The sequence below is a fragment of the Mya arenaria genome, chromosome 11, assembly GCF_026914265.1.
Source record: "Mya arenaria isolate MELC-2E11 chromosome 11, ASM2691426v1".
Classification (NCBI taxonomy): domain Eukaryota; kingdom Metazoa; phylum Mollusca; class Bivalvia; order Myida; family Myidae; genus Mya; species Mya arenaria.
This window is the reverse complement of record NC_069132.1, coordinates 28,469,677-28,487,165: the sequence shown is the minus strand read 5'-3', so window position 1 is coordinate 28,487,165 and position 17,489 is coordinate 28,469,677. Positions and strand designations below refer to the sequence as shown.

Below are 17,489 nucleotides of genomic sequence, written 5' to 3'. Positions count from 1 at the left end.
GTTGCAGATATATACGTATAGTATATTGTAACCTTTAGTTTTAATCGAATAAGAGTAATCAAGCATGGCCAAACATGTAAACAATCCTGAACTTGAAGTGCACAGGTTACAACAACTGTCACGTTTATTTAAATGTAAAAGTATAGATGTTAAGTCAATTTGACAATAAATTGATCAATGCAGATTCAATAGGAATAGTGCGTTTTACAAATATATGTTGTTAATTGTTTATGACAACTTTTAGATATGTTACTGTAAATACTGAAGAAAGTAAACATAAAATGGACAGTCTAACCACAAGACCACATACTGATATTTTGATTATTTGTATCTTAAAATCAGGAAGCTTGAAATTCATGCCTATTGAACTGTGAAATTATGCCATACCAGCTGAGCATGTTAAAAGTCATAAGTTTTATAATGTGTTGAATGGATTGGAATATCGACTTAAATTCTTGCACATAGTTACTGACTTCAGACTAGGCATGATGAAACAAAATGAACATTTTTGTGGTTTCATGACAATCATAGTACATTTGTGGATTTATTTGGATATAAAACAAGTTTTGTCTTATGATGTTAGACCACAGAGAGAAAAATACACTCCAAATTATGGTATTTATCATAATCTTTCATCAATAAATTCAGTAATGCAAAACCTTATTAAAGAACACAGCAATATTATTCAAGATCTTTCAGAACTGTACTTATCCCGTGGTGGCAATTCTCAACATGTGGTGCATATTGGTGCTAATCCTTATTCAAACAACTCCGAAACTGTGAAAATTTTGTTGTCTTTCGGAGAACATGCCCGTGAATTTCTGCCAATTGAGTCCTTGTTTTATTTCCTAAACATGATTTTGCAAAGTAAAAATGAACAAGATATTGATTTGAAAGACTTTGATGTCTATGTAATTGTTATCGCCAATCCTGATGGAAGATTGCATGTTGAGCAGACTAAGAATTTTTGTTGGAGAGGTACAGCAAATGGTGTTGATATCAACAGAAACTTTGAATGGGAGTTTGGAGGGAAAGGAAGCTCAGCGGACAAGACAGATGAAGAATACAGGGGGCCATTTGCATTCTCAGGTGAGTCCCAAACACTAATCAAAAGTAGGATTTTGGGCTATGATGGCCGAGTGGCTAGCATATCAGGCTCTGGATTAGCCACAATAATGCGCGTTTAGTGAATTTAGTGAACTGTTTTTTAACATTTGGATATTCATTTGTTCCCTAAACGTAGAGTCGCCAAATCAAAAATCGTCAAAGACTCTGAAGCAGCTGTTTATATGGACTAACTCTGGGTCAAAAGGGCTTGGGTGCTATACTTCTTCTGAGATTTGTCAATGATTAGCACTGGTTATCACCCAGGAATGGATTTCTTTTCATGGAATATCGACAGTTGAATTTTAGCTGAAGAGTTGAGGAATGGCTGTTGCACCTTGGAAGCACCCTTATGCCCTCATGGAGACCATCATGTGCACATTTCTGCCATATTCGTCGCTTTTTAAATTATATGGCCACGTAGCTATTAATTGAAAATAAGAACACATATACAGGCTAATATTTGTGTATAGATTCCTTTATTCCTAAATGATAATGAAGATACATAATTTATATAGATACTTTTTGTTCCTCCATAATTGAAGAGATTAAACAAACATCAAATGTTACATTAAATGTACAAAAGGAAATCTAGTTATTATCATAATAATCAATACGACAAAACAGAATAATAATCATATTATACAGATTTATACAAATAAATTAAACACATAGGTAAAGACCACAGATCAGCCTGCACGCACATTAATGCAAATCTAACCCAAAAACACACGAAATAACTCGTTAAGCATAGTGTGCATAACCACAACATTCCAGGTTAAAACAGCTTTATAAAATATTATTTGCAATGCTGCACATGATTTTAGCAACATAAAGCCAAACATTGATATTTCTCTGCCCTCTTGCAGCTAGAGTTATAAATTGTATGCATCGATTGATCAGACTTCCCATCCGTGTTACAAAACCATTTAATGTACTGTCATGCTTCACTTTTAATCAAACATGAGATTAGGCAGTCTATTCACAAAAAAATATTTCAGCCAAAAAAACGGTGAGTGTTATTTAAGTGTACTTAATTCACTTGTTGCTGTAATGTACATAACGCACGTGAACTTGCGATACAGTAGATAGATAGATTTGTTCGTGCATATATATTTGTCATAGTAACAAAACAAATATCTCATAAAGTTATAACACAGACTGATTAACAAAGTATTAGTGATGATATCTATACTAAAGCACAACATCATTATAATGCTTTGGATACATACGTGCGTTAATAAAGATTTAATTCAATGTGACAAATATATAACACAGGATAACCCATTTAAGTTATTCAACTTATTTCCAATGGGGTCCTTATATTAAACCAGTGAAGATAGGTGAGGGTTCTCGGAACTATGGAAGGAGTTGTGTGAGTTTTATTCCTAAGAACACTGATCAATAGGGCGACAATTCACTTTCACCACGTGGATTTTCTGTTTACTGTTTTCACGCAATGATTGTCACATATATCTATATGCGCTCTTTCTATCTGATGACGGTTGTTTTAACACAGCTCGCAGCCATACAAACACTATGAGATAACAGCACATACACAAGTAAAAAACTTGTTTACATTATTTTTGACGTCAGTGGGTTCGATGTATCCGGGTGCGTCCGGGCACATACCACTGTTACATATGCTGATAAAATAACACAGCTTAATACAGACGCCATCAACGCCTTCAGACATGGTAAGATAAGTGTCAAATTTAATCACAAGATGGGTATTTCGTTTTATTGATGATTTAATTTTTCGTTTGAACGGTTCGTTTACCAGCCAATAAAAATACTCCGAAAAAATCTAAGCTATGATGCACGAGAGTGTCAACCAGGTAAGTTGCATCGGAAAAGACCTAGTCACATTTCCGTGCATGATATTTAAATTCTTTAAACACACAAACAAACATTAATATTGTTTGCAGTCATTTTAAACTAGTCATGCTGATAGTTCGTAAGTGTGTCCATCTGTTCAAGGCAATTACTTCAGACTGTTACCACTTCCTGATTTAATAGCTACGAGCACGCGCTTCAAACGATGTATTCTTAGGTTATATTTTACGATGCTTAATAATCTTGTTCCCGGTGTGTGTGAGTGTGTGTGTGTGTGTGTGTGTGTGCGTGCGTGCGTGCGTGTGTGGATGGGGGGAGGGTTGATGATCCGGTTAAGACACCCAGGATGACGACGGCCTCGCCGACAAGACCGGTTGGTCGCGTGAACCATTGTTTGCATGTTACATGGTCCGTCCAAAATTAAATTACTAGCGTCATCTGCCCCAACATTGTGGCGAATAATAACACTGTTTGATGCATTACGTACAGAAAACATCCGAACGTTGGTAAACGTTTGAAGACTGGTATTTTTGGATATATGTTTTGCACAGTCCCAGACGTATTATATAAATAAAAATGCGTTGTAGAGCGCTTTTTCACTGTGGTTAAATGTCCATCGGTAATGCTTGTGGCTATCTCTGGAGTATGTTTGAAGTCTCATCGACAGAATCACGTAAGTATGCCGTTCTGCGCCGCCCGTGTGACCATCATTCACGTTACATTCGTTACGACGCTCATAAGTGGCCATAAATTGAACAGGGTCATTAAAATCCATTTTGATGTCACATCCTGTCACTGTATCACAAGCTTTGGAAGTAGCCTGTGGTGTCTGCGGGTCCCTTATGGGAACATCACCTGAGTAAAATCCATTTCGAAGGCTTGGGCAGCAAAAATCTGGGCTTTATCGATAAACCTTTCAAGATTAACGACAGGGGGTTAAGCGAATCAAGCCGGACACACTTACGAACTGCACATATTCTGACCCTTTCGTCTGCTTTTATGCCGCTACCCCAGTCGCAGAATGTTAACCACAGACACACTTAGTTAAAAGAACACTAAATTCAATACACATTCTAAATAACTCCATGAAAATATTCCAAGGTTATTTACCAACAAATTAACCACAACACAGTGTATGTCCATCACTTTCCACAATTGATAGCACCTAGCTAGATTTCAATACTATAGTTCACCATAAGGCATACCTTGACCATATCTTTCAAAACTGAACTTTAGTTTATGTTTACCTTTATATAAATTAATGATACAATTCTTATAACTCCTTGGCAAAACACCTGACGAGACTTCCATGATATAGTCATGATATATTTTAAATATTAAATGATGAATCGATGCTGCTAATTGTCAATCCATGAAGTTAAATTGATATTGCAATATTTGTTATGGTAATTGGTATGTTAGTGGATCTTCTCTTGTATTCTTTCAGAGCCCGAGACAAGAGTGTACAGACAGCTAACGAAGGATGTCAAGTTTGATGCTTTTTTGTCGCTTCATTCAGGCATTAAACAGATCTACGTTCCTTATGCAGGTTTGGATTATACATGTAAAGCTTATCTAGCTTATCCTTTGTTAGAAGTAAACATCAATTTTCATATCGTATGAATGTACACACAAGAATGATGATCAGAAAATAATTTGGGAACGAAAGACATTGTCTCCAAGTGAAGAGGACTTGGTTTTGATTTTATCGATGAGGACTTTCCTCTTATGTACCACACACACGCGCACGCACGCACACACACGGTACTGATAGCTACGTCTTGAAATATCACGGATAAAAACGTAGCAATCCGTATCGACCCATAACTGCGCCGTACCTCAACTTATAGTAGAAATCCGTATCAATCCGTACCAACACTTGGCCAAAACGTATTTTAGACTTATCCCAAACTTGCAACTCTTGAACATGCACAATTTGTCGAGAATTTGTTGAAACATGCATACGTAGACAAACGTCATAAAACGTAGTAATCCGTACTGAAACGTACCAATTCGTAGCAAACTAAGTCATACGTATTGATCTGTTGTTGAACGTATAGTTATCCGCGACTGGCCGTACTTAAACGTAGTTTAAGGTAGTTCACCGTTGACCCATCCACAGGCTTGGCAAGTTGCTAGCCGAAGTAAAACGTAATGCAACGAAGTACGCCGTACTTACATTGTTGCCTCACCATTTTTGTCCGTACAAGACGTCATTTTCCGTACTTCACCGTGTCCTCTCAACGGACCAATGCCATCTGCGCCGTACCTCAACGCACGGATATATCCTTGTGTGTGTGACTGTGCCATCAAAAAATTAGAAAAAAAACAATACCTATTGATGTGTTCACAGGAAACAGCTTTCACTGTGATTCATGAAGTTAAAACAGTTATGAATTAATAAAATTATGCCGATTTATTTCGTGTAAGTCTGTATATTTGTTAAAACTTTTTTATGTACAGATACAAAGTCAAAAGCTACAAATAGAGAACCCGAAAATATAGCAGAGATGATGAAATTAGCGGAAATCTTGTCCACGTGTACCAGTTACAGATACCAATACGGTAAAGCGGCTGATCTCAATGACTACACAGCAGACGGAACAGTGTTCGACTATATGGCGGGAGTTAAACACGTAACTATTGCTGGATACTTTTGTTTAGCTTGATTTTTGCACCAACGGCCCCTTAACGATATTGAAATTATCTTCAGTAAAACATTTTATTATTATTTTAAATGGTAGAACATGACCAGACATATCATCAGCGGGCTTCACGACTCTCGCTGGATTTGAAATACTGTTTGGACTACAGTCAAACCCCGACTGATTTCTTTGATTTTTTTATACTGATGGTAAGCATTCCCGCTTCACTTGATTTTTTTTCGAGGCTCGTGGTATTTTGCCGGTCCCTGGGAGTTCGAGCTAACGGGGCCCGACTGTTCTTGCAAAATAGAAATTTACAGAATTTGTCTTTGTTCAAAGTCTTTTTACATTCACCTTTTCGTTTTCTTATGCGTATAATTGAGCTCTATATAAATGTCTTGTTTAATAATTCTTCTCCCTTATTGAAGATTCCATTTACCTATGCAATCGAGTTATGGGGACCAGAAAGGCACACAACACCAAGCTGTTTTGACCTATTTAACCCTGCTAATGAACAATTAAAGGTACCGTGAAGAAGATCGTTTCATTGATGTAGTGTACCTTCCCATTCATTCGGCCCAAACATATTTATATTTACATAGCCAAGGTTCCGCTGTTGATTTGTGACTAGAATTGAAATAAAGAGTAACTCCGAAATGGTTGAAATGGCAGTTATAAGTTTTGCCAGACGGATTTATTAATAAAAAACATATTTAAGAAGTATTAAATACCTTTCAATAAAATTGCTTGCTTTGAACCAAAATTAATATTTAGATAAAATAGAGCATTATTAAAAACTGTCTCTTTTCTTAAACTGCAGAATGTAGTTTTAAAATGCAGCAGTATTCATGTATAACAAGTGAGACTGTCTCTGATTAGTGACTTTATATTTAACTCTTAATGGTATTTCTCTTTTTTCCAGACAGTTGTAGAAAAGATTTACCCACTGTACGTGAACTTTTTCCACTACCTCCTTTCATGGAAAAAATCGAAACAACGTGGAGACAATTTGATCAACCAACCACGGTTTGAAAAAAAAGAAAAGAATAGAAACTTACAGGTATAGACACATTTCTGTTGGTCGTAACATTAGTTTTGAATTGCTCAAATTTAAACCTTAGATAGGTCCAATGCTCTAAGACTGAGACAGTTCCAATGGTCAGTATACATCCCAATCCAGTATACCTATACAGATGCTCAAAATCGCGAATATTCATAATGCTCCAAAACCTCTTAAACGGAGGAAGCTCAGTAGTCAAAAAATACATACCATGCTTAAGACTTAGGCTGATAGTGATACACATTTTTACACAGAGATGTCGCCTACTACCATGCTTAAGGCTTAAGGCTGATAGTGATACACATTTTTACACAGAGATATCGCCTACATCTGGCCTTGGTTTTACAAATCCATAGGCAGTTCTCATGCTCTAAATTTTGGGCAGTTCCCATTCTTATCCTCAAAATCTGAGAAAGTTTCAATGCTGAAAACCTTAGACAGTTTCCATGCTCAAAACCTTAGACATTTCCCATGCTCAAAACCTTAGACATTTCATATGTTCAAAACCTTAGGTAGTTCCCTTTTCTAACCTCGAAACCTCAGACAATTCCAATGCTCAAAACCTTAGGCAGTTCCCGTGCTGAAAACCTTACACAGTACTCATGATCAGAACCTTAGACAGTCCCTATGTTCGAAACCTAAGACAGTCGCCATGTTCGAAACCTAAGACAGTCTGTATGTCCGAAATCTTAGACAGTCCCCATGTTCGAAACCTAAGACAGTCTCTATGTCCGAAACCTTACACAGTCCTCATGCTCAGAACCTTAGACAGTCCCCATGTTGGAACCCTTAGACACTCCCCATGTTCGAAACCTTAGACAGTCTCCATGGTCGAAACCTTAGACAGTCCCCGATTTCAAATCCTAAGATAGTTGTCATGCTTTAAACCTTGGACAGTTCCGATTCCAAACTTCGAAACCTCCTAACGTTTCGATGCACAAAACAGCTTCCATGTACATATATTAAGGTAATTGACAAAATAAAATGAATAAAGAAATCATTTTCAAGACTTATATTACACCCAGAAAGGTCCTACAACGGGCCTTAGTATTACACAGAGAAATGACTTATGTACAACGGGCATTGGTTACAACCATTAAAGCAATCTTTAGAAATAACCATGTTTTACAAAATCTTGCATTTTTGCATTTTTTTTTAAATGCAAATGAACATACCTCTTGTACTTGCACGATTGACGCATTGGCCACAATCAAATGAACACAGCTTTATGCTGTCATTGGCGCTATATTAACACTTGACTTAACATTGGTGCGTAAAGAGGATTTATCTTCTGCAAAGGTTTTGGTTGAGGGATTAAGACTATTTTTTTTAATATTCATGAGTGACATAAAACGGGCGCTAAGTACGTCTGACATTCTTGCGTTCAATTATTTAATGAAGGTGAACTGCTTTGAAATATACCGGTAGTCTATACTGTATGAACAGATCAATGCTGCCGATACAGACTATTTAGTTAAAATTTGCCTGTAATAATTCCACAGGGTCTTACACTAACATGTTACCATGATGCCAACTGAAAGACACACTGAAAGACATGTACAGCCCATTGAAACGCTTTTTTCAGCGCATGAGTGTTTTATTCAACGAACCATATCCTCCATTGTATACGATGAGTAAAGAAGACGCCAGAAGCCCGAGAAGGACCCCTGAACAGGTTGGGTGTTTCGTTTCATTTACGACTAGGCTTCGTCTGTTTCACTTGACTTTTTTTATAAAAAAATATTTCTCGACATTATAACCATATTAAACGACCGTTGAACATATCTGCGCAATGCTCTGGAAAAAATGTACGGAAATGCATCCTAATTTTAAAAAGTACGGGGCCGATTCGTAAACTTGTCAATGGTATATTCATTTATGATTCCGTTATAAAAACATCTATATAATAAAAAGCTACATTTGTGGATTATTTAATTATTTTTATTCTATTTTCAGTCGGACAGCTTATTATTGGAACCAGTGGTTTTGTTTTCGGCATTGCTGATACTGATGATGATTCTGTTTTCGGTGAAAGAAAGAGTTAGCATCTTTAGACTGCTTCCTCATCAGAGAAGAATTATTAACCTTCGGAACCTTGGTGCCTCGTTACCATTTCTTAAATAACAATTATTGTTTAGTTTTATTTACTAAACCATTTGTTCGGCATATGCCGGGCGGCTTTAGTTAATAAAAAATAAAGAAAAACTGACTTCGTTTTGGCGCGGATTGCCTCTATACTAGAGAAACTCATAATATACATTTGTGTATGTTCGAACAGATATTTAAATAAATCAATTACTAAAACCAATTTATGTGGGTTTCTAAAGAAGCTCGGGGCATACCTACTTGTAAACGGGTATAGAGGCATTTCGCGCTGAACGCTAATCATTTTTGTTTGGTATTATAAACAATTCAGTCGGCCATACATCGAGAACTTATTTACAATTGTAATTACCACTGCTTTACATTTATTGTTGCTTTTTTATGCGCCCGAAGGATGGCATGTACTATCTGAGAATCCGTCCGTCTGTACGACCGTCCGTCTCCATGGTGACTCAACGTCAGCAATTTTACCTTTCTCTTTATTCACCTTCATCTTGTTTGATATGACCGAAAATGGTTGAAAATGATGTCATGTGGTTCATGGCGTCTGCCGAGAAAACAGACTTAGTGACGTAGCTAAAACGTATCTAAATTTGTTTTACGGCGTTTTTCGTCTTTTCCGTCGCATGTTCATGCTAAAAGCCATCTTTGTGTTTTATGGATGTTCATTTAAAACATTTATAATAAAGTGTAATTCAAAATTGGTGTACATTTGTCTTTGAAATACATGTAAGAATGCACATTTTATAGCTGATCGCAGGTACTATTAAATGCATTTAGCTATGAAGTAATGAGGGAAATATACGAAATTTAACACAATTATGTGTGACCGCTTTGTGTAGGCCTTACTTTTCAACGTTACATGACTGTATTCATTGATTTTAAATCATATATATCGTTCTTATTTTAATACTCTGTTATTGCTGTTTTTGTAGTTTTAACGGTTGTGTTTTTTTCTCTAATCAAATGCAATGTTACGGTGCTTCACTACGGAACATTCAAATCATTGATATAATTATGATTCGGGGTTTCTCTATATATAACATGAGAACAGTAGTAGTAATGGCCGTGAAATGGAAGCGATAGTCGCTCTACCCCGCCCTTCTTAATCCGCATTAATATTTTATAATATACAATATTTGAAAATTATTACGTAAGTAGTTAGTGTTAGTGGATTTATTATGAAGTTTTTATTTTTTGTGTCTGGATTGTGCATTTGAGTGAGAGTTGGACGTCATAATTGTTACTCCGGAAAACAGTTCTGTATCCGTTTCATCGGTCGAGTAAATAATAGTATAGTCACGCCTATTTTACCTCCGGTTACTTCCCTTGATTTCTATTTTCCAAATAACAATGGCGAAAGCAAAACGCTTCGAGGACCCTGGACAGAACTATGATGAAATTGTTGTCAGTTTTGGCAAACAAGGACAATTGTTTGTTTCTAAGGGATTTCTTATTCAGACTTCACCTGTTTTTAAAGCCATGTTTCAGGACGGCAATTTTAGAGAATCTGTGGAAGGAAAGGACAATATTCAGGACTGCAGACGAAAATCCTTTTTGGAATTTCTCATTTGCTTAGACCCAGCAACAATGAAAAAGGTGGACAGTAAGTGAAAAAAGCACTTCCATATGTACAAAGTACTAATAATATTATTGTATACCAATTGATAGTCATGTTCCACAATCTTTAAAAGCAAACCAAAGCATGCTTGAAGTCATTGTTTATTATTCAATCCACAGAATAATATTTAATTTGGCATTAAAATATGAACCTGATACCGGTAGTTATGACTAGTACTGATAGATATGATACCGAATTTATTTCACAAGAAACTTCGGTGGAATGTAATTTAGGTGTTGGCGTTGTGCACCTAGGGTTTTGTTTCCCCTAGAACTTAGTTTGTGGACTAAATAATGGCCCTTGCTTTTGTGACAAAAGGGGCTTATTGGTGCATCCGTGTCCTATGGAACCATATCAGGTTTTAAATTGTTTTATGTTTCCAGTTTCTTGGTATATTAATGCAATCATTGGATATGCACTTCTCTCACTGGCCGTTTTGGTTGATACACTAGTGCATGCCAGTTTGGCAGGACAAACTCATTTAGCAATATTTTTACCAGACCTTTTAAGAGCAATTTGAGAACAAGTATGTGTGCCTAAATTTGGGAATATACGCCTTTATCATCATTAATTTTGGAGTGATATTCCCAAGAGTAATTTGCCGAATTTGGGAAACCTGCAAAATTTAAAGAATGCTTCGTTTGGAAATGCCGATGACCGTTGAATAGTTAGCTAACAAATAAAAAATAAAAAAATAAATTAAAATGAATATGCTTTTTATTTTAATCATTCTTTCGATTTCAGATGGTAATATATTTCATGTAGCTGAGTTGAGTGAGAAGTATCAAGTGCATTCGTTGTCATCAAAATGCAAGGCAGAGATGATGCAAATACTGGAGTCGACAATACTGAATTTAAAGGAGGGGTTTGACTTAGCCCAGCTGAAAAACGTCATAATGTGCATAAAAATATTGCAACTTTCCATAAAATTGGAAAACAAAAAGATCACAGAGAGGTCTATAAATGTTTTGGGTTGTTTTGGATCGAGTTATTACACAACACAAAGTGCCGAAAAGTTTGAAAATTTAGTTCATATGGCTGTGAAAAGTCCACTACTGGAAGGAAAACCAGTTTTCGTTAACAATATGATGTCTGACGACTTCTCCAGCGAAGGCAGCAAACTATTCAAATTACAGCAACGTTGCAAACGCTGTTTTGAGAAACTTCCTGCAGAAATTCAGAATAAGATTCTTCTTGTTCGTCTAAGGTCTAGTGAAGACAACGTTTTGAGAAAAGAACATTTAGAGGAACGTGCAAAGGATCCAGAGAATATTGAATAGTGCACACAAACATCATTCATTAATCGTTGTGTTTCTCAATGTTGTTGAAGATGAATAAACTGTTTGACGTTGTGTTGTTTTAATCATTTTTCATTGACCTCAATCAGGAGATTCTTAACACAGCCAATCATGGCAAATGGATGCCAGATTCACTAACATGGGCTAAACAAAGAGATTATTAGAATGTTATCGTATCAGAAAGATAGGATCCAGCAAAAACGTATCTCTTATCCAAACCAAATGATTCATTAGTTGTAAAGTCTATTTAAAAAGTGAAATATCATTTTTCTCTTGCAGTAATAAATCTTTATAAACCACGGAAAAGCATAAACTAAAACGGCTTTGTGTTATACTAATACATTATAGTGTTCTTTACGTAACGGATATATATATTTGATCTCATTGAACAAGACTCCAGTTTCTTGAAATTCAAGTTCTTACTCAACAATATCAAAATCGTCTGCATAACTTATATTAAAACAAAGTATCCGACCTTAAGAAATGGGACTTGATCAATAAAAAGTATATCCTTGTAGCAATGAAAGAACTTCACCAAAGTTCCAACAAGAGCTCTATCATTTACATATATTGAAAATCCCTTAATTTCGTTATTGAAAAGAAAAAAAACCCTGCTTTAATATGAATACTAGTAATCCAGTTAGTGTGCGATGTTTGTCAATAAGGATCGGTATAATTAATACATTTTAAGTTAGAACGCACAAAACTGTGCTGTTTGTGGAGTTTTGTGCTGTTCCTCTATGTGTCTTGTTTGTGATTGTTTGTGTTTGTGTTCTATTTCTCTGGCGTTTACCCAGTGCCATTAAACCGGGTTTATGTTTAAACTTTTTGATACTGAGCTTGTTTCTGTAGTTTTTCACATAAGTATTAGAATCTATACATCTTCTAGTTATATTTTCTCTCAAAAAGACCTTAAATGTCTAACAATCCTATCGGACCACTCTCCGAATGGGCAAGGCACGAGTGCAAGAATAAAAAGGCTTACACACCACCATCACTGATGCAAACCGCATCGAAAGCTCAATGGTAGGGCACCCGGGTGCGGAAGGCCGAGGATCCAACCCCGCAGGCGTCTAACCGAATGACGTTAAAATATGCCATATGGTACCATGCAGCAGCGCCCGTCCTTAGTGCTCGGCATTTAACGGATAGTACAGGGGAAATGGTGTACTCGGTACTTTTTCAACACATCAAAGTACTGCTGGAAGGTGATTTGTCACATTAAAATTAATTTTTACTTTCGTTTTCGCCAGTATTTTATCATACAATGGGGTTATTACAATATTGTTCGGTATGCTCATTAACAAACAAACAGTATTTTGCTAGAAGGCCAACAACCAATGCAAACATCACACAATACATGCATTTGAAAACCACTTGTGCAAATTATTGAGCATGAATAAAATAATAGTATCTGTCAACATATAGTTTGTAATTTAAGTATATTTTGATATAAACAATACAATATTCTAATAGTCACAAGCATATACATAATTATGTACTGTTTATTCTTGAAAAAACGTATTTCTCTTTTTAAAAGCTGAGTATAAAAAGTGTGCAGTTTTTTCAAAAACATTTTCAATATAACAAGACATCAATATATTAAACTTAAATTATACTCGGGTTCTCATAATATTTTATATCTATATATTCTAGTCTAATGTTATCGTACAAATGACACACCAAAAGAAAGTGATATTGTCTCTATGACATATTTCCAATGAGGACGAAACCTTAATTGTCTTTCAACATTTGTATAGCGGCCACGTTCAATTCCTAGGGTATAATCCGAAACTTTCTCACACGAAAGAAATTAACATGTACAAGCTCCTGTTTCAAAATTGGATTTAAAGCCAATATACGGTTGCAATTTGGCACTATTTATAAAATTGCTACGCCATGACTGAGCATATTGATCGTTAAGTTGTTGTAAGCATGTTAACACTGAGCTTCCAAAACATAACCAAAAGCATTTAATTATAAATGTTTTCTTAATGGGTTACCCAATTCAGATAACCAACATAATCCAACGATTTTAACATCGCATAGCATTTCAACACTATGATTAGTTTGAATTCCAAAATATTCTGTGAATCTATGTTTTTTATTTGTCAATCCCATTTACAAAGTCAATAGATCCTTGTATAATGTCTTACCAATTCTACTAAATAAGTTACGAATAAAGTGTTGCTGGTGGAAACCAAATTGTGGTGCGTTTTGTTCCCTCAATGTTTTAAGGCTGTTGGTATGGTAACATGGCTATGGCATTACCTACTAATTCAAAACACGAAAGTAAGTCGATACGGTTGTCTCGTAAGGTCGAGCACATTTGACACCAAGGTATCGCTATTTCGCTTACTCAAAGGTACTCTAAACGCATCCATAGCAACCACTCCTACGGTTGCCGTCAGTATATTTTGCGTATGGGGAATGTTCTACGTAGTAAATCAACTTGATTAAAATAATATACGTTTGGTTCAATGTAACAAAGATCAATATTTCCTTAAACATGATGTTGATGTATGAAAGGGTAGTGTAACGTGCGAGACCAACAAACACCAGCGTAAAGCATGCTCGATCCTGAAGGGGTCCGCTGGTCTTTATATACAGTAAAAGATCGATTCACACAGAGCCCGGGATGTGCTAATTTGCATATAACCAACCAAGTTAACAAACTTCCGTCTATAACGAAATAAAGTTATACAATGAACGCACATACGCCGCTTACAGCGGACCATTACAGTAGGATAAAACACTCCCAGACAAACCGACTCCCGATTTTTTTTCATTACATGTAAGTGTACGAGAACATTTCAAATGGGGAACAACACATTCACTTAAAGTGAACTAAAAGGTCCTTTATTAGTGAAAAATATGACGAACTCTTAAACAAATGTGACATTAGATCTAAAATTCCATTGTACCATGTGAACGCGAAACACTGCAAATAAAACAAAACAATGATTACCTTCGCCAATATCATCGTGATCTGAAAACTACATACAAATCATTGACAGAAGAATATTAAGTGCGATAATATGCGGGATGAGCTCCTATTCACCAACATGCCTAAAAAATACAAATCAAGATATCAAATTTGTACGCGTTGACCGTCTATGGCCATCCCAGCGTACACGGCGTAGTGACGGACCGCGCTCCATCGATCGTAGCAAGCTTATACGCCGAAGCGTTAACAAACTAAGGGCACAAACTACCGAACTACGTCATACATGAGCAATTTCCCGAAATAAATAGCGGCCCTGGTTAATGATAAGCTCTTCGTTGACGGAGTCCCAACCCGACCTGAGAAAGTGCAAGCCCCTCGACACCAGCCTCCTCGCCAGGAGGAAGCAAGCATTCGGCTATAGGACAGCCCTGGTGGTGACCATATAAACCAGACACATGGCATTTTATCTGTTGGATAAAATTCAAATCGAATGTTTAAACATATTTTACATTGTATTTGCAACGACACCCAAAGACTGGCCATGGAGACAGAAGGACATGCAGAGGCTTGCCATGGAGACAGAAGGACATGCAGAGGCTGACCATGGAGACAGAATGACATGCAGAGGCTGGCCATTGAGACAGAAGTTTACAAAATGGTTTATTCTGATAATCGTACAGATTATTCCTACATCATTTCTATAAGTTGACCTTTCTACTGCAATCATAAGTTTTCATGAGACTATTGACATTGACCATGAACACAATGGGGTAAAAAATGACGTTTATATTGACCTTATAATCAATAGGGGGTAATCTCTCGTCAAGGACAAAAATATATCGATAAACTGCAAGCATGGGTTTTCATGAGACTGTACACATTTACCTTAAAGACAATATAGGGTAATCTCTGTTCAAGGTCAAACATTTCATTTTGCTGTTTCTCTTGACCTAAAAAAACAAAACAATGTAGAGCTCTAAACTCAGATCAAGAGAAACTCAATATATGATCCGATGTTAATTTATACTGCAGGTAGATACTGTGGTTTATTTCGAAAACCTGCAAGATATGCCCATGTTCGCCCGCTACTTGCACAATCAGAAACCTGGTCCATTGTGTCCCTGGTAGTGCCGTGGGGCGAGCACACTCCCAGCCCGTCTCGGTGGCATCGTTCGCTTTCCGGAGCAAGAGCAAATTTGCTTGGCCCTGAATGGTGGTGAACTATAGCAAGACAATAAAAACATATCTTTCAAGTCAATATTGTAACACACAATTATTGAATGATACAGTACATATATAAAACTCTAGATCGTTTGTAGAATGAAACAATAAAAACATATCTTTCAAGTTAATATTGTAACGTGTATGATACAGTACATTTATTAAACTCTAGATCGTTTGTAGAATGAGAAGTTTTGTCTATTTATTGCTGTTATCCGGGTACGTAACGAAACCGAATACAATCGAATTTAGGAACCCACTCATTGTGTACACACATGAATAAACTGAATTTCTGTTTCGCCGTGTACCGGAATTAACCGTTTGTGACTGTACGTTTTGCCTAATGAAATTGCGCGCGAAGAGAATGTAGTAAACATCGTGATCATCACTTTCGTCGTCTTTTTTCCAAAATATCCATTGTCAATGTGTCACCGCTAAGTGAAATGGAATTAAGTATGTCCCTTTACAATATGTTTTTGTATGTAGAGGTTCTTGTTTGTTTCTGTCTAACCATGAACAATTTTTGACAATTTTAAAATGGCGCATTTTCAAGGATAATTCTGTCAGATTTTCAATGAGAGAATTGCTCCCATTTGTCCAAAATTGGTGAGAGAATTTTAATTTCAGTGAGATTTTTATAATACATAGATAACAATATATTTACAAATTTACAATATATAGATATAATATATACACTTGTTTGACTATAAGGAAACGCTTGTTTACAGTTCAGATAGCATGAACATTCATACTCATTATACTTGAGCAAAAAATAGGATTTAGCCATTTTTGTTGAAAGGTGCATTGACTTTTTTTTGGGAGATGAAGGCTTTCCATTGTTGTTTTAATCTGAACCTGGTATATTATTTTGGTCCAGAGGCTTTTTTCAAAGAATGCAAACAACGTGTTTTTATTAGTCATTTTGACACTCCTGATATTGTCGACGCATTTAAAATGCAGTGGTAACCCGCGTGAACAAAATTATTCCGGGTCACAAAAACGCTTCAAAACAAGACTTAGTGCATGGACGATATCAATCAAAACATTCGATAAGACAAATGCATTCAATGTAGGGGAGGCAATTCATGAGTAATTCAATAAAAACAAACAAGAAGCTATCTGCGACTACGATGCTTTATTTTGTAAAACAACAAAAGGGAAAAGGAACTAAATACACAAACTGGGATCAAGCGTGAGAATATCTTGCATTTATGTGATTTGGATGCAAATTGAGCGATTTTTATGCGAGAACTCACGGAAATTGCTTCCTGGAATTATCCCTGCATTTTGCAAGGTATGATGGGTAGTCCACACAAATAGCCGTCAATGAGTTTTGACTATAGCAGACTTGAGACACTTATTTTGGTAACTACAATTGGGTGCAAATTTTTGCTAAATTTATCTCCCATATTTCTCCTGTTCACGTGGTCATTTTTAGCCAGGTGAGGGCACATGACAGTTAGCACTTTTCATACTCTGATACTACATACTGGAGTGTAGGAATGATGATTATACTGTTGGTGTGGCGGAAGGGGTGGTGATAGGTATAGGAATAGCTGCTTTCTTTATCATGAAGAGAAAAGTAATAAAACACTATGTTAACAACTATGTGGTACCTCTGTTTGCAGTGCCACCTGCCTGCAATGTGAATGGG

The 17,489-nt window shown here is 36.3% G+C and overlaps 2 protein-coding genes across 4 annotated transcripts; both read left to right on the top strand.

Annotated features, from left to right (window-relative positions):
* The first annotated feature begins 97 nt into the window (after positions 1–97).
* Positions 98–9,448, top strand: LOC128209264 (carboxypeptidase O-like). 3 transcript variants are annotated; one of them, XM_052913220.1, is made up of 7 exons: positions 98–615; positions 4,388–4,489; positions 5,404–5,576; positions 6,014–6,109; positions 6,508–6,645; positions 8,231–8,320; positions 8,602–9,448. In XM_052913220.1, the coding sequence occupies exons 1-7, from the start codon at positions 486–488 to the stop codon at positions 8,767–8,769; spliced, it is 897 nt and encodes a 298-aa protein (XP_052769180.1). In that variant the 5' UTR covers positions 98–485; the 3' UTR covers positions 8,770–9,448. The 3 variants fall into 3 exon arrangements, with proteins under 3 accessions (XP_052769180.1, XP_052769178.1, XP_052769179.1); XM_052913218.1 differs by having other exon boundaries at positions 98–1,089; XM_052913219.1 differs by lacking the exon at positions 8,602–9,448 and having other exon boundaries at positions 98–1,089; positions 8,148–8,280.
* An 876-nt stretch (positions 9,449–10,324) lies between these two features.
* Positions 10,325–11,721, top strand: LOC128207510 (uncharacterized). Its single transcript, XM_052910459.1, has 2 exons — positions 10,325–10,354; positions 11,114–11,721. Exons 1-2 carry the CDS (start codon positions 10,339–10,341, stop codon positions 11,647–11,649), a joined length of 552 nt encoding a protein of 183 aa, XP_052766419.1. The 5' UTR covers positions 10,325–10,338; the 3' UTR covers positions 11,650–11,721.
* Positions 11,722–17,489: the final 5,768 nt, after the last annotated feature.

Excerpts from the sequence above, each read along its gene's own strand:
- LOC128209264 (XM_052913218.1), top strand. The coding sequence starts at position 486 with ATGATGAAACAAAATGAACATTTTTGTGGTTTCATGACAATCATAGTA. Across the intron at positions 4,490-5,403 it reads GATCTACGTTCCTTATGCAG|ATACAAAGTCAAAAGCTACA; the intron begins GTTTGGATTATA and ends TTTTATGTACAG. Across the intron at positions 6,110-6,507 it reads CTGCTAATGAACAATTAAAG|ACAGTTGTAGAAAAGATTTA; the intron begins GTACCGTGAAGA and ends TCTTTTTTCCAG.